The following is a 25,105-nucleotide window of genomic DNA, read 5'->3' as shown; positions in this document are numbered from 1 at the left end:
GTGTTTGATGGGACAGTGTAGAGGGAGCTTTACTCTGTATCTAACCCGTGCTGTACCTGCCCTGGGAGTGTTTGATGTGACAGTGTAGAGGGAGCTTTACTCTGTATCTAACCCGTGCTGTACCTGCCCTGGGAGTGTTTGATGGGACAGTGTAGAGGGAGCTTTACTCTGTATCTAACCCGTGCTGTACCTGCCCTGGGAGTGTTTGATGGGACAGTGTAGAGGGAGCTTTACTCTGTATCTAACCCGTGCTGTTCCTGCCCTGGGAGTGTTTGATGGGACAGTGTAGAGGGAGCTTTACTCTGTATCTAACCCGTGCTGTTCCTGCCCTGGGAGTGTTTGATGGGACAGTGTAGAGGGAGCTTTACTCTGTATCTAACCCGTGCTTTGCCTGACCTGGGAGTGTTTGGTGGTTACGCAGGGAGCGTAAAATGGTAAATTATTGTGTTCTCCAAATTATTTCCCTCACACGATGAGCAGAAAAAAAAGAGGTCAGTAAGATCACAGTCCGTGTGTGAATGAACAGCAGTAGATTTCACCCTCGCTGTCACTGACCATATTGAAATGCGGTCATACCGAAAGCAGGAAGTGTGGCATCTAAAAATACAAAGCAGTGGTTTAGTACAGGTCCTCGTGCAGAGAGACTGAGACACAGAAGGGCTACCGATGGCCGACAAGCTGCACCAGGACCTGAGCTGCACCATCTGTGCTCAGATGTTCACCCAGCCCGTGACCCTGGACTGCGGCCATAACTTCTGCAAGGCCTGCATCGTGGGGGTGTGGGGGGAGCTGGAGGCTGTGGTCTCCTGCCCCCAGTGTGGCAGGGAGTTTCCCAGGAGGGAACTGGTGACCAACCAGCTCCTGGTGACCGTGGTGGCGAGCCTCCAGCACCTGAACCCAGGGGTGGAGACCGGGGGGAATGGCCTGAGGTGCCCGGTCCACCTGGAGGACCCCCAGCTGTTTTGCTCCAAGGATCTCAGGCTAATCTGCTCCAGCTGCCTGGCACTGGGCGAGGAGAGGAGCCATAGATTGATAACCATTGAGGAGGCCTACGAGTTCTGCAAGGTAGGGTGATTTGAATTGGGGATTTCTAGAGACCTGACACCTTTTGCTTAGTGTGAGGAGTGAGGGGTATAATGCCCCCACATTGGTTTAAACGTAAAGGAAAATCGTGCGGCATTTGTCACGGCTGAAGCCAGTTTTACACACGGGCAGCCAGTTGAAAATCGTCCCCCAGTGGCTCTCTTGTTTTGGCCCCTTTAAGCAGTAGCTGCCCCCAGCTTTGATAACAAAGGCGTCAGCCGTGGCTCAGTGAGTGGCACTCGCTCGTCTCTGAGACAGAAGCTCGTCCATTCAAGTCCCGCTCCGGAGACTCGAACCCATAATCGCTCCATGTCGCCAGTCCCGAGGGAGTGCCGCACCGCCGGAGGTGCCGTCTTTCAGATGTGAGGTTAAGCCGAGGCCCCGTCTGCCGTCTCAGGTGGATGTAAAAGATCCCCCGGCCACTATTTCGAAGAAGTCCTCCCCGGTGTTCTGGTTAATATTTATCCCTCCACCAACGTCAATAAAAACAAATTATTCACATTGCTCTTTTTTTTGTGGGATCTTGCTGTGCACAAATTGGCTGCCACGTTTCCTACATTACAACAGTGACTACGTGTCAAAAAAGTACTTCATCGGCTGTAAAGCACTTTGGGACGTCCTGAGGTCGTTGAGGGCGCTGTATATAAATGCAAGTTGTTACTTTTCCTTGTCCTGAGTCTTGCTGACCATTGCTGGCGAGAGTGCAAATGGACACAGAGGCCATGGAATTCCACAGTGGGATTCTCCCGGTGACCCGCAAATACTTCGGTGCGATCCTCGGCAGAACCCCAGAGAAATGGCAAAACTTTGGCCGTTTTCCTCCATCCGCATCGTATCTCCCGGGGCTTCCTCCATCCGCATCGTATCTCCCGGGGTTCCTCCATCCGCATCGTATCTCCCGGGGCTTCCTCCATCCGCATCGTATCTCCCGGGCTTCCTCCATCCGCATCGTATCTCCCGGGGCTTCCTCCATCCGCATCGTATCTCCTGGGCTTCCTCCATTCACATCGTATCTCCCGGGGTTCCTCCATCCGCATCGTATCTCCCGGGGTTCCTCCATCCACATCGTATCTCCCGGGGGTTCCTCCATCCACATCGTATCTCCCGGGGCTTCCTCCATCCACATCGTATCTCCCGGGGTTCCTCCATCCACATCGTATCTCCCGGGGGTTCCTCCATCCACATCGTATCTCCCGGGGGTTCCTCCATCCACATCGTATCTCCCGGGGGTTCCTCCATCCATGTCGTATCTCCTGGGCTTCCTCCATCCGCATCGTATCTCCCGGGGCTTCCTCCATCCACATCGTATCTCCCGGGGTTCCTCCATCCACATCGTATCTCCCGGGGGTTCCTCCATCCACATCGTATCTCCCGGGGGTTCCTCCATCCACATCGTATCTCCCGGGGTTCCTCCATCCACATCGTATCTCCCAGGGGTTCCTCCATCCACATCGTATCTCCTGGGGTTCCTCCATCCATGTCGTATCTCCCGGGGTTCCTCCATTCACATCGTATCTCCCAGGGCTTCCTCCATCCACATCGTATCTCCCAGGGCTTCCTCCATCCACATCGTATCTCCCAGGGCTTCCTCCATCCACGTCGTATCTCCCGGGGCTTCCTCCATCCACATCGTATCTCCCGGGGTTCCTCCATCCACATCGTATCTCCCGGGGGTTCCTCCATCCACATCGTATCTCCCGGGGGTTCCTCCATCCACATCGTATCTCCCGGGGTTCCTCCATCCACATCGTATCTCCCAGGGGTTCCTCCATCCACATCGTATCTCCTGGGGTTCCTCCATCCATGTCGTATCTCCCGGGGTTCCTCCATCCACATCGTATCTCCCAGGGCTTCCTCCATCCACATCGTATCTCCCAGGGCTTCCTCCATCCATGTCGTATCTCCCGGGGTTCCTCCATCCACATCGTATCTCCCGGGGCTTCCTCCATCCGCATCGTATCTCCCGGGGGTTCCTCCATCCACGTCGTATCTCCCGGGGCTTCCTCCATCCGCATCGTATCTCCCGGGGCTTCCTCCATCCGCATCGTATCTCCCGGGGCTTCCTCCATCCGCATCGTATCTCCCGGGGTTCCTCCATCCGCATCGTATCTCCTGGGGTTCCTCCATCCACGTCGTATCCCTGTGGGTTTTTTTTATTCATTCATTGGGTGTGGGCGTCACTGGGCGAGGCCGGCATTTATTGCCCATCCCTAATTGCCCTTGAGAAGGTGGTGGTGAGCCGCCTTCTTGAATCGCTGCAGTCCGTGTGGTGAAGGTTCTCCCACAGTGCTGTTAGGGAGGGAGTTCCAGAATTTTGACCCAGCGATGATGAAGGAACGGCGATATATTTCCAAGTCGGGATGGTGTGTGACTTGGAGGGGAACGTGCAGGTGTGTTGTTCCCATGTGCCTGCTGCCCTTGTCCTTCTAGCTGGTAGAGGTCGCGGGTTTGGGAGGTGCTGTCGAAGAAGCCTTGGTGAGTTGCTGCAGTGCATCCTGTGGATGGTACACACTGCAGTCACTGTGCGCCGGTGGTGAAGGGAGTGAATGTTTAGGGTGGTGGATGGGGTGCCAATCAAGCGGGCTGCTTTGTCCTGGATGGTGTCGAGCTTCTTGAGTGTTGTTGGAGCTGCACTCATCCAAGCAAATGGAGAGTATTCCATCACACTCCTGACTTGTGCCTTGTAGATGGTGGAAAGGCTTTGGGGAGTCAGGAGGTGAGTCAATCACCGCAGAATACCCAGCCTCTGACCTGCTCTTGCAGCCACAGTATTTATATGGCTGGTCCAGTTAAGTTACTCTATCCACATCGAATCTCTGAGGGTTCCCCCATCCACACTGTAACTCTGGGGGTTCCACCGGTCTCCCATTGAAGTTACGGTGGGATAACAGGGAGATCTCACCCCTCCCCATCCCCCGGCCCCCTTGGGATCGCAGGGCCTGACGGAGGACAAAATTGGGTTTTCTTGCGATGCCCTTTGCAGTTGAATGGCCTGCCAGCACTCACAGCCTGGTCTGACAGGGGACGATCAATCAGTTGGGTGAGGTACCAGGGAGTGCTGTAGGGGTGCATTCCAGTGTGGAGTCAGTTCCTTCAGGAAAGGGAAGGGAAGGGAAGGGGAGAAAGAGAGAGGAAAAGTAAACAAAGCAGATCTGTTTGTTTACATTTAACCCCATGCAACAGGTGTGGGAGTAAACAATTGTGCACGACACTCAAGAAATAAGAGCAGCTTGTAACAAAGGTAATGCAATAATCGTGGGGGACTTTCATCTTCATATAGACTGGGCAAATCAAGGAGGACAAGCTGATAGAATGCGTTCGAGACAGTTTCCTCGAACAATACATCATGGAACCAACCAGGGAACAGGTTATTTTAGATCTTGTCTTGTGTGATGAGACAGGGTTAATTAGTAATCTCAGAGTAAAGGAACCTCTAGGGAAGAGCGATCATAATATGATAGAATTTCACATTGAGTTGGAGAGTGACGTACTTAAGTCCGAAACTTAAACTTAAATAAAGCCAATTTTAAAAGTATGAGGGGCGAGTTGGCTAAGGTAGATTGGGAAATTAGACTAAAAGGTTTGACGGTAGATAAACAATGGCTAACATTTAAAGAAATATTTCAAAATTCTCAACGACTATACATTCCATTGAGAAATGAAAACTCCATGGGAAAAGTGATTCATCCGTGGCTAACTAAAAAAATTAAGGATAGTGTTGGATTAGAGGAAGAGGCTTATAATGTTGCCAAGAAGAGTAGTAAGCCTGAGGATTGGGAGAGTTTAGAAATCAGCAAAGGATGACCAAAAAATTGATAAAAAGGGAGCAAATAGAATATAAGAGTAAACTAGCAAGAAATATAAAAACGGATTGTAAGAGCTTCCACAAATATGTAAAAAGTAAGAGATTAGCGAAAGTAAACGTGGGTCCTTTAGAGGCTGAGACAGGAGAAATTATAATGGGGAATCAGGAAATGGCAGAGACGTTAAACAAATATTTTGTATCTCTCTTCACAGCAGAAGCCACAAAAAAGCATACCAGAAATAGTGGGGAACCAAGGGGGCAATGAGAGGGAGGATTAAAGTAATTAATATCAGTAGAGAAAAAGTACCAGAGAAACTAATGGGACTAAAAGCCAATAAATCCTCTGGACCTGATAGGCCGACATCCTAGGGTTCTAAAAGAGGTGGCTGCAGAGATAGTGGTTGTGATCTTCCAAAATTCCCTAGATTCTAGAACGGTCCCAGCGGATTGGAAGGTAGCAAATGTAACCCCGCTATTCAAGAAAGGAGGGAGAGAGGAAACAGGGAACCACAGGCCGGTTAGCCTGATATCAGTAGGGAAAATGCTGGAATCCATTATTAAGGAAGTGGTAACAGGGCACTTAGAAAATCATAATATGGTTAGGCAGAGTCAACATGGTTTTATGAAAGGGAAATTGTGTTTGACAAATCTATTAGAGTTTTTTGAGGATGTAACTAGCAGGGTAGATAAATGTAAGGAGTCTTACAACACCAGGTTATAGTCCAACAGTTTTATTTAAAATCACAAGCTTTCGGAGGAAGCCTCCGAAAGCTTGTGATTTTAAATAAAACTGTTGGACTATAACCTGGTGTTGTAAGATTCCTTACATTTGTCCACCCCAGTCCATCACCGGCATCTCCACATCAGGGTAGATAAAGAGGGACCAGTGGATGTAACGGATTTGGATTTTCAAAAGGCATTCGATAAGGTGCCACATAAAAGGTTGTTACACAAGATAAGGGCTCATGGGGTTGGGGTAATATGTTAGCGTGGATTGAGGATTAGTTAATGACAGAAAACAGAGAGTAGAGATAAACGGGTCATTTTCAGGTTGTCAGGCTGTAACTAGTGGGGTGCTGCAAGGATCAGTGCTTGGGCCTCAGCTATTTAATGACTTAGATGAAGGGACCGAGTGTAATGTATCCAAGTTTGCTGATGATACAAAGCTTGGTGGGAAAGTAAGCTGTGAGGAGGACACAAAGGGGCCGATTTTGCAATGGTGGGGGGTTGGCAGCGGGGGAGGGAGGGGTGAAGGTACACGTGGCAAAACCCAATAAACAAAACTTACCGTTTCCGACACGATCGCAACGTAATTGATGGTCATTAAAGTTCTTTCCAGGTTTCGCGCCTGGCAGCCCCTGATTGACAGGCTGACTGCCGACAGGAGCTGCAACACTGGGGGGGGCGGGGGGGAGAGAAATAGAGAGAGCAAGACATCATCCAGCGCTGGAGGGGAAGATCGGGGGTGGGGGGGAGAAAGGGGACGATCGGGGGGGGTGGGAGAGAGGGGAGGATCGGGGTGGGGGGGAGAGAGGGGAGGATCGGGGGGACATGGGGGGGGTGAAGAGGGGGAGATCGGACAGGGAGAAATCAAACATCAGAGCAGGGTGGAAAGGTAGGTTGATTTTGTGTTTTAACTTGGTGCAATGGTTTTTTTATTTAATTTATTTTGTTTCTTTTTCCCTGATCTGGCCCTGGTTTCACCAGGTGTGAATCAGAAGCGGTGGGAAAGCCGCCCGGGTAAGTTTAAAAATCGTTCTAACTACCTAATATGTCACAGGTAAAGGGCCTCAATGAGGAACATTTGGCTCTTTAACTATCGTCCCGCCAGCTTTAATTGCCGCACACAGGTCCGTCCGAGGGGAAGTCGGCTGGTTGGAGCCGGCTTCCGAACCCGCTCTGCATTTCTGCGATTTTTACAGCCCCCCCAACGCACCCGCAATTTAAGTGTAAAATCACCTCAAAGAGTCTACAAAGGGATATAGACAGGTTAAGTGATTGATCAAGAAGGTGACAGATGGATTATAATGTGGGGAAATGTGAGGTTATTCACATTGGACAGAATATTTTTGTAAATGGTGAGCAACTGCTAAATTTTGGTGTTCAGAGAGATTTGGGTGTCCTCGTACAAGAAAGTTCGCATGCACCATAAGATGTTTTATAAATACATTAAGAGCAAGAGGATAACTAAGGAAAGAGTAGGGCCTATTAGAGACCGAAAAGGTAACCTGTGTGTGGAGGCGGAAGATGTGGGTATGGTTCTTAATGAATACTTTGCGTCTGTTTTCACAAAAGAGAGGGACAATGCAGAGATTGTAGTTAAGGAGGAGGAGTGTGAAATATTGGATGGGATAAACATAGTGAGAGAGGAAGTATTAAGAGGATTAACATATTTGAAAGTAAATAAATCGCCAGGCCCGGGTGAAATGTATCCCAGCTGTTAAAAGAAGCAAGGGAGGAAATAGCGGAGGCTCTGACCATCATTTTCCAATCGTCCCTGGATACAGGTGTGGTGCCGGAGGATTGGAGAACTGCTAACATTGTACTGTTGTTTAAAAAGGGAGCGAGGGATAGACCGAGTAATTACAGGCCAGTCAGTCTAACCTCAGTGGTGGGAAAATTATTGGAATCAATTCTGAGGGACAGGATAAACTGTCATTTAGAAAGGCACGGAGTAATCAAGGACAGTCAGCATGGATTTGTTAAGGGAAGGTCATGTCTGACGAACTTGATTGAATTTTTTGAAGAGGTAACAAGGAGGGTCGATGAGGGTAGTGCATTTGATGGATTTTAGCAAGGCTTTTGACAAGATCCCACATGGCAGACTGGTCAGAAAAGTAAAAGCCCATGGGATGCAAGGGAGAGTGGCAAGTTGGATCCAAAATTAGCTCAGTGGCAGGAAGCAAAGGGTAATGGTGGAGGGTGTTTTTGAGACTGGAAGGCTGTTTCCAGTGGGGTTCCGCAGGGCTCAGTGCTAGGTCCCTTGCTTTTTGTGATAGACCTAAATGTAGGGGGCATGATTAAGAAGTTTGCAGATGATACAAAAATTGGCCGTGTGGTTGATAGTGGGGAGGAAAGCTGTAGACTGCAGGAAGATATCAATGGACTGGTCAGGTGGGCAGAAAAGTGGCAAATGGAATTCAATCCGGAGAAGTGTGAGGTAATGCATTTTGGGAGGGCAAACAAGGCAAGGGAGTACACAATAAATGGGAGGATACTGAGAGGTGTAGGGGAACAGAGGGAACTTGGAGTGCATGTCCACAGATTCCTGAAGATAGCAGGACAGGTAGATAAGGTGGTTAAGAAGGCGTATGGGACACTTTCCTGTATTAGCCGAGGCATAGAATAGCAGAGGTAGAGTGGTAGAGGCAGAAACCCTCAACTCATTTAAAAAGTACTCGGATATGCACTTGAAGTTCCGTAACCTACAGGGCTACGGACCATGAGCTGGGAAGTGGGATTCGGCTGGATAGCTCTTATTTGGCCAGCACAGACACGATGGGCCAAATGGCCTCCTTCTGTGCCGTAACTTTCTATGATTTTACGATATGAGGTACAGCAAGCAATTAGGAAGGCAAATGGCATGTTGGCCTTCATTGCAAGGGGGTTGGAGTACAAGAGTAAGGAAGTCTTGCTACAATTGTACAGGGCTTTTGTGAGACCACACCTGGAGTACTGTGTACCGTTTTGCTCTCCTTATCTAAGGAAGGATTTACTTGCCTTGGAAGCAATACAACGAAGGTTCACTAGATTGATTCCTGGGATGAGAGGGTTGTCCTATGAGGAGAGATTGAGTAGAATGGGCCTATACTTTCTAGATTTAGAAGAACAAGAGGTGATCTCATTGAAACATGTAAGATTCTGAGGGGGCTTGACAGGGTAGATGCTGAGAGGATGTTTCCCCTGGCTGGAGAGTCTAGAATTAGGGGTTATGATCTCAGGATAAGGGGCCGGCCGTTTAAGACTGAGATGAGGAGGAATTTCTTCACTCAGAGAGTTGTGAATCTTTGGAATTCTCTACCCCAGAGGGCTGTGGATGCTGAGTCATTGAGTATATTCAAGGCTGAGATCGATGGACTTTTGGTGAATCAAGGGATATGGGGATCGGGCGGGAAAGTGGAGTTGAGGTCGAAGGTCAGCCATGATCTGATTGAATGGCGGAGCAAGTTCGAGGGGCCGTATGGCCTACTCCTGCTCCTATTCCTTCTGTTCTTATGTTCTCACGGGCTTTGATGTGGTAATCGGCCATACATGCCCGCTGCCAACTGCACCGTTTAATCTTAGCGTCTAATACATGTGATCGAGTATGTAGAAGGTGATTGGAAGATCCCAGCACTCACCCCAAGGCACAGTAGAGCAGCGATGCTCTGTGTGTCTCTGGCCTGCTGGGAAGAGCTATTGGGAAGAGCTCACTGCGTTGTCATTCTGTACAACAGCTGCAAATGAGAAAGGGTTGGGTTGTTTTTTTAATTTGTTGCAATGGGGGTGAATGGGGCAGGATTTGCTCCATTTTGATTCTGTACAATGGGGGTGAATGGGGCAGGATTTGCTCCATTTTGATTCTGTACAATGGGGGTGAATGGGGCAGGATTTGCTCCATTTTGATTCTGTACAATGGGGGTGAATGCGACGTTGCTGTTTGTGGGATCTTGCTGTGCGCAAATTGGCTGCCTCGTTTCAAATAAAAGCACTTTGTTGACTGTAAAACGCTCTGGGACGTCCTGAGGTTGTGAAAGGTGCTGTATAAATGCTAGTCCTTTCTTTATCTCCGATGCCATCTCGTGTAAGAGACAAGAAGTGGTTGCTATTTTCAACACTTTTCAAACAGCGTCCAACGTGTGTGAACTTTCTTCCCCCCCTCCACCCCCCAAAACATACAAATATCCCCCTCCTCTCCTGAAGGTGCTTGTTCCTTGACTCATTACATGGCCATGCGGGGGCAGGCGGGAGGTGTTATAGCCGAGCCGTGTCCTGTGCTCGCCCGACGTCCGCTGCCATGGGTCGTCCAGCGGAGGGGGGGGCCACTGGATGATGATGGTGATGACGAGCGGGACACCTGGCAGATTATTCCTGCTCCTGAACCAAGAACTCCTCCTCCCCGGAGAGCAGGAGACCAGAGCTCTGGCCTCTGGGCGTTGCGTTGACCTCCAGAGGGGCGCTCGGGTCCAATGGGAGCGGAATGGTGACCAGAACCCACCAATCCCACCCCAAACCCGGACCTCCTGCTCGCGGGGTGGTGGGGGGGAGGGGGTGTGAGTCAGGTAGGGAGAGGGGCGAGGCCATGGAGGGATTCGAACACGCGGATGAGAATTGTAAAATCGAGGCTTCGGGGGACTGGGAGCCAATGTAGGTCAGCGAGCACGGGGGTGATAGAGAATATTGTGTCGAACGTGAGCAGTGAAGCACTGAGCAAATTGTTCCTTTTTTTTTAACGGGATCTTACCGTGCGCAAGATGGCTGCTGCGTTGGCCGACAGCTAAGTGCCCCTTCGTTGCCTGCGAAGCGCTTTGAGATGTCTCTCCGAGAGAGAAGTGACACGAGGCTGTGCACGTGCTGCCCTCCTTTTATAAATGGACGTGGTCGCTGTTATGTACGCGCCTGCCCCTTTAAGAGATTATTTCCTTTGCCGCTGCATGTACATTGTTTCTGAGCTCCTCACCGAGCTATTTAGAAATGTGTTTCAACCACTAGGTCACAGGAAGTAAAAGGCAGTGAGAGTGTGAGACGCTCGAAGGCCTGGGCTGTTTCAGTGACGCTGGGCCGTCAGGGCGCACCAGATGTTATTTGCGTTCCATCGGTTGATGCGACTCTGCGTTTTTCCTCCGCGCGACGATGCGCCTTAATTAGAGGCGCTAACACCGCGTTCAGTCAGCCCTCGCTCGACCATAACGCCTTACAGGCAGGCCAGCGGCGAGGGCTGCCGAGGCTATTCTTTGTCCTCGCTCAGCCGAGGCCGCTTCAGGAGACGAAAATAAAACTACCCCGAATCCACACACCGCGATGTTACATATCACATTCGGAGGAGTCTCAGAGGGCTCCATGTGATTAAATGTAGGGACTGCTGTTCTGAGGTTTGCGCTGCTGTGCCTGACCCTGGGAGTGTTTGATGGGACAGTGTAGAGGGAGCTTTACTCTGTATCTAACCCGTGCTGTACCTGCCCTGGGAGTGTTTGATGGGACAGTGTAGAGGGAGCTTTACTCTGTATCTAACCCGAGCTGTACCTGACCTGGGAGTGTTTGATGGGACAGTGTCGAGGGAGCTTTACTCTGTATCTAACCCGTGCTGTACCTGCCCTGGGAGTGTTTGATGGGACAGTGTAGAGGGAGCTTTACTCTGTATCTAACCCGTGCTGTACCTGCCCTGGGAGTGTTTGATGGGACAGTGTAGAGGGAGCTTTACTCTGTATCTAACCCGTGCTGTACCTGCCCTGGGAGTGTTTGATGGGACAGTTTAGAGGGAGCTTTACTCTGTATCTAACCCGTGCTGTGCCTGCCCTGGGAGTGTTTGATGGGACAGTGTAGAGGGAGCTTTACTCTGTATCTCTGTACCTGCCCTGGGAGTGTTTGATGGGACAGTGTAGAGGGAGCTTTACTCTGTATCTCACCCGTGCTATACCAGACCTGGGAGTGTTTGATGGGACAGTGTAGAGGGAGCTTTACTCTGTATCTAACCCTGTACCTGCCCTGGGAGTGTTTGATGGGACAGTGTAGAGGGAGCTTTACTCTGTATCTAACCCGTGCTGTACCTGCCCTGGGAGTGTTTGATGGGACAGTGTAGAGGGAGCTTTACTCTGTATCTAACCCGTGCTGTACCTGCCCTGGGAGTGTTTGATGGGACAGTGTAGAGGGAGCTTTACTCTGTATCTAACCCGTGCTGTACCTGCCCTGGGAGTGTTTGATGGGACAGTGTAGAGAGAGCTTTACTCTGTATCTAACCCGTGCTGTACCTGCCCTGGGAGTGTTTGATGGGACAGTGTAGAGGGAGCTTTACTCTGTATCTAACCCGTGCTGTACCTGCCCTGGGAGTGTTTGATGGGACAGTGTGGAGGGAGCGTCACTCTGTATCTAACCCACACAATGTATTGGGAGAGACGACACAGGGAGGAAAGATTCACAGAAAGAAGGGAATATAGAGTTGAAAACAGGAGGGGGAGATAGACAGAAAAAGAGAGACAATGAGAAAAAACTGTTTGAAAGAGAAACGGAGATGAAAAGAATGAAGGACGAGAGGATATTTGCAGAGACAATTACAGGAAGAGAGACCTTAATTTATTGATTGTGAGCAAAACCACAGAAAGACTCGTATTTATACAGCGCCTTTCACAACCTCAGCTTTACAGCCAATGAAATACTTTTGAAGTGTAGTCGTTGGTGTAATGTAGGAAACATGGCAGCCAATTTGCGCATAGCAAGATCCCACAAATAGCAATGTGATAATGACCAGATAATCTGCTTTAGCGTTATTGGTTGAGGGATAAATATGGGTCAGTATACCAGGGAGAACTCCCCTGCTCTTCTTTGACTGGTGTCATGGTCTCCTTATCTCAGGAAGGATGCCCTTGCCATGGAGGGAGTGCAACGAAGGTTTTCCAGACTGATTCCCGGGATGGCAGGACTGACGTATGAGGAGAGATTGGGTCGACTAGGCCTATATTTACGAGAGTTTAGAAGAATGAGAGGTGATCTCATCGAAACATATAAAATTCTAACAGGACTAGACAGACTAGATGCAGGGAGGATGTTCCCGATGGCTGGGGAGTCCAGAACCAGGGGTCACAGTCTCAGGATACGGGGTATGCCATTTAGAAGCGAGATGAGGAGAAATTTCTTCACTCAGAGGGTGTTGAACCTGTGGAATTCTCTACCACAGGAGGCAGTGGAGGCCAAGTCATTAGATGTATTCAAGAAGGAGATAGATATATTTCGTAATGCTAAAGGGATCAAGGGATATGGGGAAAAAGCGGGAACATGGTACTGAGTTAGACGATCAGCCATGATCATTTTGAATGGCGGAGCAGGCCCGAAGGGCTGAATGGCCTACTCTTGCTCCTATTGTCTATATTTCTATGAGGGACTTCGGTTACGTGGATAGACTGGAGAAGCTGGGGTTGTTCTCCTTAGAGCAGAGAAGGTTGAGAGGAGATTTGATGGAGGTGTTCAAAATCATGAGGGGTTTAGATAAAGTAAATAAAGTGAAACTGTTCCCATTGGCGGAAGGGTCGAGAACCAGAGGACACAGATTTAAGGTGATTGGCAAAAGAACCAAAGGTGACATGAGGAAAAACTTTTTTACGCAGCGAGTGGTTATGATCTGGAATGCGCTGCCCGAGGGGGTGGTGGAGGCAGATTCAATCATGGCCTTCAAAAGGGAATTGGATAAATATTTGAAGGGGAAAAATTTACAGGGCAACAAGGCTAACTGGATTGCTCTTACAAAGAGCCAGCATGGGCTCAATGGGCCGAGTGGCCTCCTTCTGTGCTGTAACTATTCTATTTCTATCTGAAAGACTCCAGTCTCTGAAGTCAGACTTGAACCCATGACTTTCTGACTCAGAGGCAAGAGCGCTGCCCACCGAGCCACAGCTGACGGAAGACGTATGAAAGTTGTGATATTTGAAAGCTTAATGTGTTTGTGTGAAATTCTTTGGCCGATATTTCAATACAGTTGTTTACCCATCTGTTTGGAGTAGATTAATACCTCCCTGAAGATAACAAAAAGGGGAATCTCATACAAAGGCATCAAATGTTCGTCCACTGCTGTCGGGGTTGGGGAGGGAGGGGGTAATATTTCCTTATATGTCAATGGAAAGGACAAATCGGGAGAGGTGTATAACGGGGGTTAAAATTAACCCCCACAGTAATTTCTGGGCTCTGATTTGGGGAAATCCAGGTACTAAGTGCAATGTCACCACCTGCTGGCAAGAAAGGAATATGACACGACAACAAAAAAATGGACTTTGGGCAAATTGGCTGTTGTTTGTATCGCGAGCATGTGATCAAGCAACGGAAACGGGTACCTGAGGGTGGTTTATGGGCGGCTGCTGTGTTCAGGCGCTCGCTGGCATTGGGGGAAGGGGGGACTGAGGCGCACCGCGCAAGGGCGCGGGGTCAAAGACCAGGGGCACAGGTTAAAGTCAAGATGTGTCAAAATAAGACATCCAGGCAACATTTATTTGAGCGAGATGACGATGGTTTGTATTCCCTTGAATCTAGAAGATTGAGGGGTGATCTGATCGAACTGTGAGAAGGATTCAGTAGGGTAGATACGGAGAAACTATCATTTCCTCGGGTGGGGGAATCGAGAACGAGGGGACCTAATCTTAAAATTGGAGCCAGGCCATGCGGGAGCGAAATCAGGAAGCACTTTTTCACACAATGGGTAGTGGAAATCTGGAACTGTCCCCCGCAACCCCCCCACAACAAAAGGCAGTGAATGCTGGGGGACGTTTGGAGCTTTCAAGACTGAGATCAATAGATTTTTGTTGGGTAAGGGATATGGAGCACTTGTGGGGGAGGCTATAACTAGGGGGCCATCAGTACAAGAGAGTCACTAATAAATCCAATAGGGAATTCGGGAGAAGCTTCTTTACCCAGAGAGTGGTGAGAATGTGGAACTCGCTACCAGAGGGAGTAGTTGAGACGAATAGCGTAGATACATTTAGGGGGAAGCTGGATAAACACATGAAGGAGAAAGGAATAGAAGGATATGCTGATAGGATGAGAGGAGGCTCGTGTGGAGCATAAACACCAGCATCGACCTGTTGGGCCGAATGGCCTGTTTCTGTGATGTACATTCTAAGTAATTCTATGTAAAATGGCGGGTATATGGAGTTGAGGTGCAGATCAGCCATGATCAGATTGAATGGTGGAACAGATTCGAGGGGCTGAATGGCCCACTCCTGTTCCTATGGACTTTGGCTGTTTCCTAATAATCGGTGAAGTTCCTCGTGACTCAGTACCTGATCGTCTGATCTGTTTCCCTGAAGGGCAAATTGGAGAACTCGGTGCTTTTCCTTGAGAAGAAGCTGGAGGAGTATCGTGGGGCGCAGTCCGATCGAGAGTTCAAGATCTCTGAGACTCTGGTGAGCCCTTTCTCTGGTACGACAGGTACACACAGTTACGAGAATAAGTCCTCGGTTTTAAAATTCTCTTCTTCATCTTCAAATCCCTCCATGGCCTCCCTCCCCCTCTCTGTAACCTCTTCCAGCCCTACAACCCTCCGAGATCTCTGCGCTCCTCCAATTCTGGCCTCTTGCGCATCCCCGATTTCCTTCACTCCACCATTGGCGGCCGTGCCTTCAGCTGCCTAGGGCCCTAAGCTCTGGAATTCCCTCCCTAAACCTCTCTACCTCCCTCTCTTCCTTTTAAGACCCTCCTTAAAACCTACCTCTTTGACCAAGCTTTTGGTGGCTTGTCCTAATAAGACATTTGGGCAACATTTATTTTAGTAAGCTGCCGACGGCTTGTATTCCCTTGAGTGTAGGGGATTGAGGGGGTGATCTGATCGAGGTGTTTAAAAGGATTTGATAGGGTCGATACGGAGAAACTATTTCCTCTGGTGGTGGGGGGAGAATCAAGAACGAGGTGAACGCAATCTTAAAATTAGAGCCAGGCTGTTCAGGAGCAAAATAAGAAAGCATTTTTTTTCACACAAAGGTTAGTGGAGTATCCTGGATGGAGGTCAAATGGTTCAAACCCTACATCTTCTGACTCAGAGGCAGGGATGCTGCTACTCAGTACAGTAGTGGGAAGATAGTAGGGTTGGTGTTGAGGAAGGAAGAGATAAAATGGGCTGAAAGGCCTTCGTCCGTTTGCACCCTGCGACTGTTAACGTTCCATCTCCACCCCCTACCCACCCTCATCTTGAATCCAATGTTCTAGGAGCTGGTAGAGAGTCTCCAGGAGAACGTTGAAGCTGAATTTGCCAAATTGCACCAGTTCCTGCAGAGGCAGGAGGGCGCCCTGACCGAGAAACTAAGGAGGGAATCCGAGAACCTGGTGCACTCGCTGGAGGGAAGCTTCAAACTGATCTCCAAGAAGAGCAGTTCCATCGAGAAGTTCATCGCTGAGATACGCTCGCTGATCGACACGGAGGACCGAAGCAGACTCCTGACGGTGAGGAGAGCTTCATTCTGCACCCGGGCAGCTCCTTTTAAAAAAAAATAATTAATTCTCGGGATGTGGGCCGGGCCTGCATTTATTGTCCTGGAGAAGGTGCTGGTGCTGGTGGGTGGGCCGTCTTCTAGTATCGCTGCAGTCCATGTGTGAAGGCGGTCCCACTGGCGTTGGGGGTAATCTCGCAGTGGCGTTGGGGGTAATCTCGCAGTGGCGTTGGGGGTAATCTCTCAGTGGCGTTGGGGGTAATCTCGCAGTGGCGTTGGGGGGTAATCTCTCAGTGGCGTTGGGGGTAATCTCTCAGTGGCGTTGGGGGTAATCTCGCAGTGGCGTTGGGGGGTAATCTCTCAGTGGCGTTGGGGGTAATCTCGCAGTGGCGTTGGGGGTAATCTCTCAGTGGCGTTGGGGGTAATCTCGCAGTGGCGTTGGGGGTAATCTCTCAGTGGCGTTGGGGGTAATCTCTCAGTGGCGTTGGGGGTAATCTCTCAGTGGCGTTGGGGGTAATCTCGCAGTGGCGTTGGGGGGTAATCTCTCAGTGGCGTTGGGGGTAATCTCGCAGTGGCGTTGGGGGTAATCTCGCAGTGGCGTTGGGGGGTAATCTCTCAGTGGCGTTGGGGGTAATCTCTCAGTGGCGTTGGGGGTAATCTCGCAGTGGCGTTGGGGGTAATCTCTCAGTGGCGTTGGGGGTAATCTCTCAGTGGCGTTGGGGGGTAATCTCTCAGTGGCGTTGGGGGGTAATCTCGCAGTGGCGTTGGGGGTAATCTCGCAGTGGCGTTGGGGGTAATCTCTCAGTGGCGTTGGGGGTAATCTCTCAGTGGCGTTGGGGGTAATCTCGCAGTGGCGTTGGGGGGTAATCTCTCAGTGGCGTTGGGGGTAATCTCTCAGTGGCGTTGGGGGTAATCTCGCAGTGGCGTTGGGGGTAATCTCTCAGTGGCGTTGGGGGGTAATCTCTCAGTGGCGTTGGGGGGTAATCTCGCAGTGGCGTTGGGGGTAATCTCGCAGTGGCGTTGGGGGTAATCTCTCAGTGGCGTTGGGGGTAATCTCGCAGTGGCGTTGGGGGTAATCTCTCAGTGGCGTTGGGGGTAATCTCGCAGTGGCGTTGGGGGGTAATCTCGCAGTGGCGTTGGGGGTAATCTCGCAGTGGCGTTGGGGGGTAATCTCTCAGTGGCGTTGGGGGTAATCTCTCAGTGGCGTTGGGGGGTAATCTCGCAGTGGCGTTGGGGGGTAATCTCTCAGTGGCGTTGGGGGTAATCTCTCAGTGGCGTTGGGGGTAATCTCGCAGTGGCGTTGGGGGGTAATCTCTCAGTGGCGTTGGGGGTAATCTCGCAGTGGCGTTGGGGGTAATCTCGCAGTGGCGTTGGGGGTAATCTCTCAGTGGCGTTGGGGGTAATCTCGCAGTGGCGTTGGGGGTAATCTCTCAGTGCTTTTGGGGGTAATCTCTCAGTGCTTTTGGGGGTAATCTCATGCTAGTAGAGGAGGCTCAAGGGGCCGCATGGCCTGCTCCTGCTCCTATTTCTTATAAAACCACCATAACCCAGAGAGCTGGGAAGGGGTTAGAGAGACCCTGTAACACTGTCATTATAGGTGTGGAATTAAATGTTTCTCCCCCCCCCCCCCCCCCCCCCCGCCCCCCCCCCCCAGATATAAATCTGGGGTTCGGTTACAAGGATGGTGGGAGGTTTTCCGTGAACGTTTCCCTGGTGTGTTATTGGCGTACCTGTGGCAATGCCGAACCCTTTCGCCGGAGCCAGTGCCCCCCCCCCGGTGGAGGCCGGATCAGCTTCACCCAGCGCACGGGTCACTGTCCCGAGCCCCCGGATCCCGAGGCAGGTTAAACGGCTCCTGAATTTGCTGAGGGAGCGGAGGAGCCAAAGAGGGAATTTCCAACAATTGAGATCTGGGTGAAATTCTGCCCCAGCCCCTCTGTGCTGTAAATATCTGTTGGTTTGAGTTTCGCCTTGTCTGCTATTTAAAGAAAGTCGTTTGGTTTATTTATTGTGATTTTACTTTTTTTTTTATTTAGGATATCAAGTGTGTCCTTCAAAGGTAGGTAATCCCGAACAACACCCGTCCACATTAAACCACAGGGGCATCGTTAATCCTGAATCTCCAGATTCAGTGAGTGAGTGCGTGAGAGTGCGAGTGAGTGTGTGTAAGTGTGTGTGTGTGAGCGAGTGAGTGTGTGTAAGTGTGTGTGTGTGAGCGAGTGAGTGTGTGTAAGTGTGTGTGTGTGTGAGCGAGTGAGTGTGTGTAAGTGTGTGTGTGTGAGCGAGTGAGTGTGTGTAAGTGTGTGTGTGTGAGCGAGTGAGTGTGTGTAAGTGTGTGTGTGTGAGCGAGTGAGTGTGTGTAAGTGTGTGTGTGTGAGCGAGTGAGTGTGTGTAAGTGTGTGAGCAAGTGAGTGTGTGTGAGTGTGTGTAAGTGTGTGAGCGAGTGAGTGTGTGTAAGTGTGTAAGTGTGTGTGTGTGTGTGTGTGTGTGAGTGTGTGAGCGAGTGAGTGTGTGTAAGTGTGTGTGTGTGTGTGTAAGTGTGTGAGTGAGTGAGTGTGTGAGTGAGTGAGTGTGTATACTCAGGTGAGGATAGGATTGGGTTCAGCTGCCATTCTCTCCAAGATTGAATACCCCACTGACACTCTGGGCTCAGACCAGTAGAATGGCCACAGGTGAGGTACCCTGGGGGTGGGTGTGGGGGTGAGGTACCCTGGGGGTGGGGGTGGGGGTGAGGTACCCTGGGGGTGGGGGTGGGGGTGAGGTACCCTGGGGGTGGGGGTGGGGATGGGGGTGGGCGGGGTGAGGTATCCTGGGGGTGGGGGTGGGGATGGGGGTGGGCGGGGTGGGGTACCCTGGGGGTGGGGATGGGGTTGGGGGTGGGCGGGGTGAGGTACCCTGGGGGTGGGGATGGGGGTGGGCGGGGTGGGGTACCCTGGGGGTGGGGATGGGGGTGGGCGGGGTGGGGTACCCTGGGGGTGCGGATGGGGTTGAGGTACCCTGGGGGTGGGGGTGGGGGAGCGATGTACCCTGGGGGTAGAGGTGGGGGAGCGATGTACCCTGGGGGTGGGGGAGCGATGTACCCTGGGGGTGGGGGAGCGATGTACCCTGGGGGTGGGGGTGGGGGAGCGATGTACCCTGGGGGTGGGGGAGCGATGTACCCTGGGGGTGGGGGTGGGGGAGCGATGTACCCTGGGGGTGGGGGAGCGATGTACCCTGGGGGTGGGGGAGCGATGTACCCTGGGGGTAGGGGTGGGGGAGCGATGTACCCTGGGGGTGGGGGTGGGGGAGCGATGTACCCTGGGGTGGGGGAGCGATGTACCCTGGGGGTGGGGGTGGGGGAGCGATGTACCCTGGGGGTGGGGGAGCGATGTACCCTGGGGGTGGGGGAGCGATGTACCCTGGGGGTGGGGGAGCGATGTACCCTGGGGGTGGGGGAGCGATGTACCCTGGGGGTGGGGGAGCGATGTACCCTGGGGGTGGCCAAGTGTCCGGGAATCCTACCCCAGGAATGAGCCAGGGCCACAGTGTGTGAGGGGAGTGTTTGGGGGCCGGGACCTGCTTTCATGATGTGAACACAAACCGGTTGAACTGTGGGTGATATTATTTCCCCTGTTCATCCATCCCTGTGACAGTCCCTGCTCGCTGTCGGAACAATGGCGATAAAATCTGATCAACACCTGTACAGGTGAGACTGTTACCGAGACAGCGTCAGCAGGAGCCCCTCTCTTCCCCTCACCCACCCCCACACTTACACACACACACTCTCACACTCTCACACTCACACTCTCACACTCACACTCACACTCTCACACACTCCCTCACACACTCCCTCTCACTCTCTCTCACTCTCTCACACACTCTCTCACACACACTCTCACACACACTCCCTCTCACACTCTCTCACACTCCCTCTCACACTCTCTCACACACTCTCACACACTCCCTCTCACACTCTCTCACACTCCCTCTCACTCTCTCTCACACACTCTCACACACTCCCTCTCACACTCTCTCACACTCTCTCACACACTCCCTCTCACACACTCTCACACACTCTCACACACTCCCTCTCACACTCCCTCTCACACTCTCTCACACACTCTCACACACTCCCTCTCACACTCTCTCACACACTCTCACACACTCCCTCTCACACTCCCTCTCACACTCCCTCTCACACTCTCTCACACTCTCTCACACACTCTCACACACTCCTCTCACACTCTCTCACACACTCCTCTCACACTCTCTCACACTCCCTCTCACACTCTCTCACACACTCTCACACACTCCCTCTCACACTCTCTCACACACTCTCACACACTCTCACACACTCCCTCTCACACACTCTCACACACTCTCACAAACTCCCTCTCACTCTCTCTCACACACTCTCACACACTCCTCTCACTCTCTCTCACTCTCTCTCACACACTCTCACACACTCCCTCTCACTCTCTCTCACTCTCTCTCACACACTCTCACACACTCTCTCACACACTCTCTCACACACTCCTCTCACACTCTCTCACACACTCTCACACACTCCCTCTCACACTCCCTCTCACGACTCTCTCACACACTCTCACGCACTCCCTCTCACACTCTCTCACACTCTCTCACACTCCTCTCACACTCTCTCACACACTCTCACACACTCCCTCTCACACTCTCTCACACACTCTCACACACTCCCTCTCACACACTCTCACAAACTCCCTCTCACTCTCTCTCACACACTCTCACACACTCCCTCTCACACTCTCTCACACACTCTCTCACACACTCTCACACACACCCTCTCACACTCTCTCACACTCCCTCACACACTCCTCTCACACTCCCTCTCACACTCTCACACTCCTCTCACACTCTCTCACACTCCCTCTCACACTCTCTTACACACTCTCACACACTCCCTCTCACACTCTCTCACACACTCTCACACACTCCCTCTCACACACTCTCACACACTCTCACACACTCTCACAACTCCCTCTCACTCTCTCTCACACACTCTCACACACTCTCTCACACACTCTCACACACTCCTCTCACACTCTCTCACACTCCCTCTCACACTCTCTCAACACACTCTCACACACTCTCACAAACTCCTCTCACTCTCTCTCACACACTCTCTCACACACTCTCACACACTCCCTCTCACACTCTCACAAACTCCTCTCACACACTCTCACAAACTCCTCTCACTCTCTCTCACACACTCTCACACACTCCTCTCACACTCTCTCACACTCCTCTCACAAACTCCCTCTCACTCTCTCTCACACACTCTCACACACTCCCTCTCAGCTCTCTCTCACACACTCTCACACGACTCCCTCTCACTCTCTCTCACTCTCTCTCACACACTCTCACACACTCCCTCTCACTCTCTCTCACTCTCTCTCACACACTCTCACACACTCCCTCTCACACTCTCTCACACACTCTCACACACTCTCTCACACACTCTCACACACTCTCTCTCACACTCTCTCACACTCCCTCTCACACTCTCTCACACACTCTCACACACTCCTCTCACACACTCTCTCCCACACTCTCACACACACTCCCTCTCACTCTCTCTCACACACTCTCACACACTCCCTCTCACACTCTCTCACACTCTCTCACACACTCCCTCTCACTCACTCTCACACACTCTCACACACTCCCTCTCACACTCTCTCACACACTCTCACACACTCCCTCTCACACTCCTCTCACGACTCTCTCACAAACTCTCACACACTCCCTCTCACACTCTCTCACACACTCTCACACACTCCTCTCACACTCTCACACACTCTCACACACTCTCTCACACACTCCCTCTCAGCACTCTCTCACACTCCTCTCACACACTCTCACACACTCTCACACACTCCCTCTCACACTCCTCTCACACACTCTCACACACTCCCTCTCACACACTCTCACAGCACTCTCTCACACTCTCTCAGCACTCCCTCTCACACTCTCTCACACTCTCTCACACACTCCCTCTCACACTCTCTCACACACTCTCACACACTCCCTCTCACACTCTCTCACACACTCTCACACACTCCCTCTCACACTCTCTCACACACCTCTCACACACTCCTCTCACACTCTCTCACACTCCTCTCACACTCTCTCACACACTCTCTCACACACTCCCTCTCACACTCTCTCACACACTCTCACACACTCCCTCTCAGCACTCTCTCACACACTCTCACACACTCCTCTCACACTCTCACACTCCCTCTCACACTCTCTCAGACACTCTCACACACTCCCTCTCACACTCTCTCACACACTCTCACACACTCCTCTCACACTCTCTCACACACTCTCACACACTCCCTCTCACACTCTCTCACACTCTCTCTCACACACTCTCACACACTCCCTCTCACACTCTCTCACACACTCTCACACACTCCCTCTCACACTCTCTCACACTCCTCTCACACACTCCCTCTCACAGACTCTCACACACTCCCTCTCACACTCTCTCACACACTCTCACACACTCCTCTCACACTCTCTCACACACTCTCACACACTCCCTCTCACACTCTCTCACACTCCCTCTCACACTCTCTCACACACTCTCACACACTCCCTCTCACACTCTCTCACACTCTCTCACACTCTCTCACACACTCTCTCACACTCTCTCACACACTCTCACACACTCCTCTCACACTCTCTCACACACTCTCTCACACTCCCTCACACTCTCTCACACACTCTCACACACTCCCTCTCACACACTCTCACACACTCTCACACACTCCCTCTCACACTCTCTCACACACTCTCACACACTCCTCTCACACTCCCTCTCACACTCTCTCACACACTCTCACACACTCCCTCTCACACTCTCTCACACACTCTCTCACACACTCTCACACTCCCTCTCACACTCTCACACACTCTCACACACTCCTCTCACACTCTCACACACTCCTCTCACACTCTCTCACACACTCTCACACACTCCCTCTCACACTCCCTCTCACACTCCCTCTCACACTCTCTCACACACTCTCACACACTCCCTCTCACACTCTCACACACTCCCTCTCACACTCTCTCACACACTCTCACACACTCCCTCTCACACTCCTCTCTCACACTCTCTCACACACTCTCACACACTCCCTCACACACTCCCTCTCACACTCCCTCTCACACTCCCTCTCACACTCTCTCACACACTCTCACACACTCCCTCTCACACACACTCCCTCTCACACACTCTCACACACTCCCTCTCACACTCTCTCACACTCCCTCTCACACACTCCTCTCACAGACTCTCACACACTCCTCTCACACTCTCTCACACACTCTCACACACTCCCTCTCACACTCTCTCACACACTCCCTCCACACTCTCTCACACTCCCTCTCACACTCTCTCACACTCCCTCTCACACTCTCTCACACACTCTCACACACTCCCTCTCACACTCTCTCACACTCCCTCTCACACTCCCTCTCACACACTCTCACACACTCTCTCACACTCCCTCTCACACTCTCTCACACTCCTCTCACACTCCTCTCACACACTCTCACACACTCTCTCACACTCCCTCACACTCTCTCACACACTCTCACACACTCCCTCTCACACACTCTCACACACTCTCACACACTCCCTCTCACACTCTCTCACACACTCTCACACACTCCCTCTCTCACTCTCTCACACTCTCACACACTCCCTCTCACACTCTCTCACACTCTCTCACACACTCTCACACACTCTCACACACTCCCTCTCACACTCTCTCACACACTCTCACACACTCCCTCTCACACTCTCTCACACTCCCTCTCACACTCTCTCACACACTCTCACACACTCCTCTCACACTCTCTCACACACTCTCACACACTCCCTCTCACACTCTCTCACACTCCCTCTCACACACTCCTCTCACAGACTCTCACACACTCCCTCTCACACTCTCTCACACACTCTCACACACTCCCTCTCACACTCTCTCACACACTCTCACACACTCCTCTCACACTCTCTCACACTCCCTCTCACACTCTCTCACACTCCCTCTCACACTCTCTCACACACTCTCACACACTCCCTCTCACACTCTCTCACACTCCCTCTCACACTCTCTCACACACTCTCACACACTCCCTCTCACACTCTCTCACACACTCTCACACACTCCCTCTCACACTCTCTCACACTCCCTCTCACACACTCCCTCTCACAGACTCTCACACACTCCCTCTCACACTCTCTCACACACTCTCACACACTCCTCTCACACTCTCTCACACTCTCTCACACACTCTCACACACTCCTCTCACACTCTCTCACACTCCCTCTCACACTCTCTCACACTCCCTCTCACACTCTCTCACACACTCTCACACACTCCCTCTCACACTCTCTCACACTCCTCTCACACTCTCTCACACACTCTCACACACTCCCTCTCACACTCTCTCACACACTCTCTCACACTCCCTTACACTCTCTCACACACTCTCACACACTCACGTCTCACACACTCTCACACACTCCCTCTCACACTCTCTCACACACACACTCTCACACACACACTCTCACACACTCACTCTCACACACTCCCTCTCACACACTCTCACACACTCTCACACACTCTCTCACACACTCTCTCACACTCTCTCTCACTCTCTCACACACTCTCACACACTCCCTCTCACACTCTCTCACACTCTCTCACACACTCTCACACACTCTCACACACTCCCTCTCACACTCTCTCACACACTCTCACACACTCCCTCTCACACTCTCTCACACTCTCTCACACACTCTCACACACTCCCTCTCACACTCTCTCACACACTCTCACACACTCCCTCTCACACTCTCTCACACACTCTCTCACACACTCTCTCACACTCTCACACACACTCTCACACACTCTCACACACACACTCTCACACACACACTCTCACACACACACTCACACACTCACTCTCACACACTCACTCTCACACACCTCTCACACACTCTCACACACTCTCTCACACTCACTCTCACTCTCTCACACACTCTCACACACTCCTCTCACACTCTCTCACACT

The 25,105-nt window shown here is 51.5% G+C and overlaps 1 protein-coding gene across 1 annotated transcript; it reads left to right on the top strand.

Moving 5' to 3' along the window:
- Positions 1-666: 666 nt before the first annotated feature.
- On the top strand, positions 667-18,049 carry LOC137318253 (E3 ubiquitin-protein ligase TRIM11-like; the record flags this gene model as incomplete). Its single annotated transcript, XM_067981183.1, has 4 exons — positions 667-1,065; positions 14,875-14,970; positions 15,770-16,003; positions 18,027-18,049. Coding segments are annotated over exons 1-4 (752 nt in total), but the record flags the coding sequence as incomplete, so codon positions are not given.
- Positions 18,050-25,105: the final 7,056 nt, after the last annotated feature.

Source organism: Heptranchias perlo, unplaced genomic scaffold (genome assembly GCF_035084215.1).
Source record: "Heptranchias perlo isolate sHepPer1 unplaced genomic scaffold, sHepPer1.hap1 HAP1_SCAFFOLD_687, whole genome shotgun sequence".
Classification (NCBI taxonomy): domain Eukaryota; kingdom Metazoa; phylum Chordata; class Chondrichthyes; order Hexanchiformes; family Hexanchidae; genus Heptranchias; species Heptranchias perlo.
The sequence above is the reverse complement of the archived record's forward strand: the minus strand, read 5'-3'. Positions and strand labels throughout refer to the sequence as shown.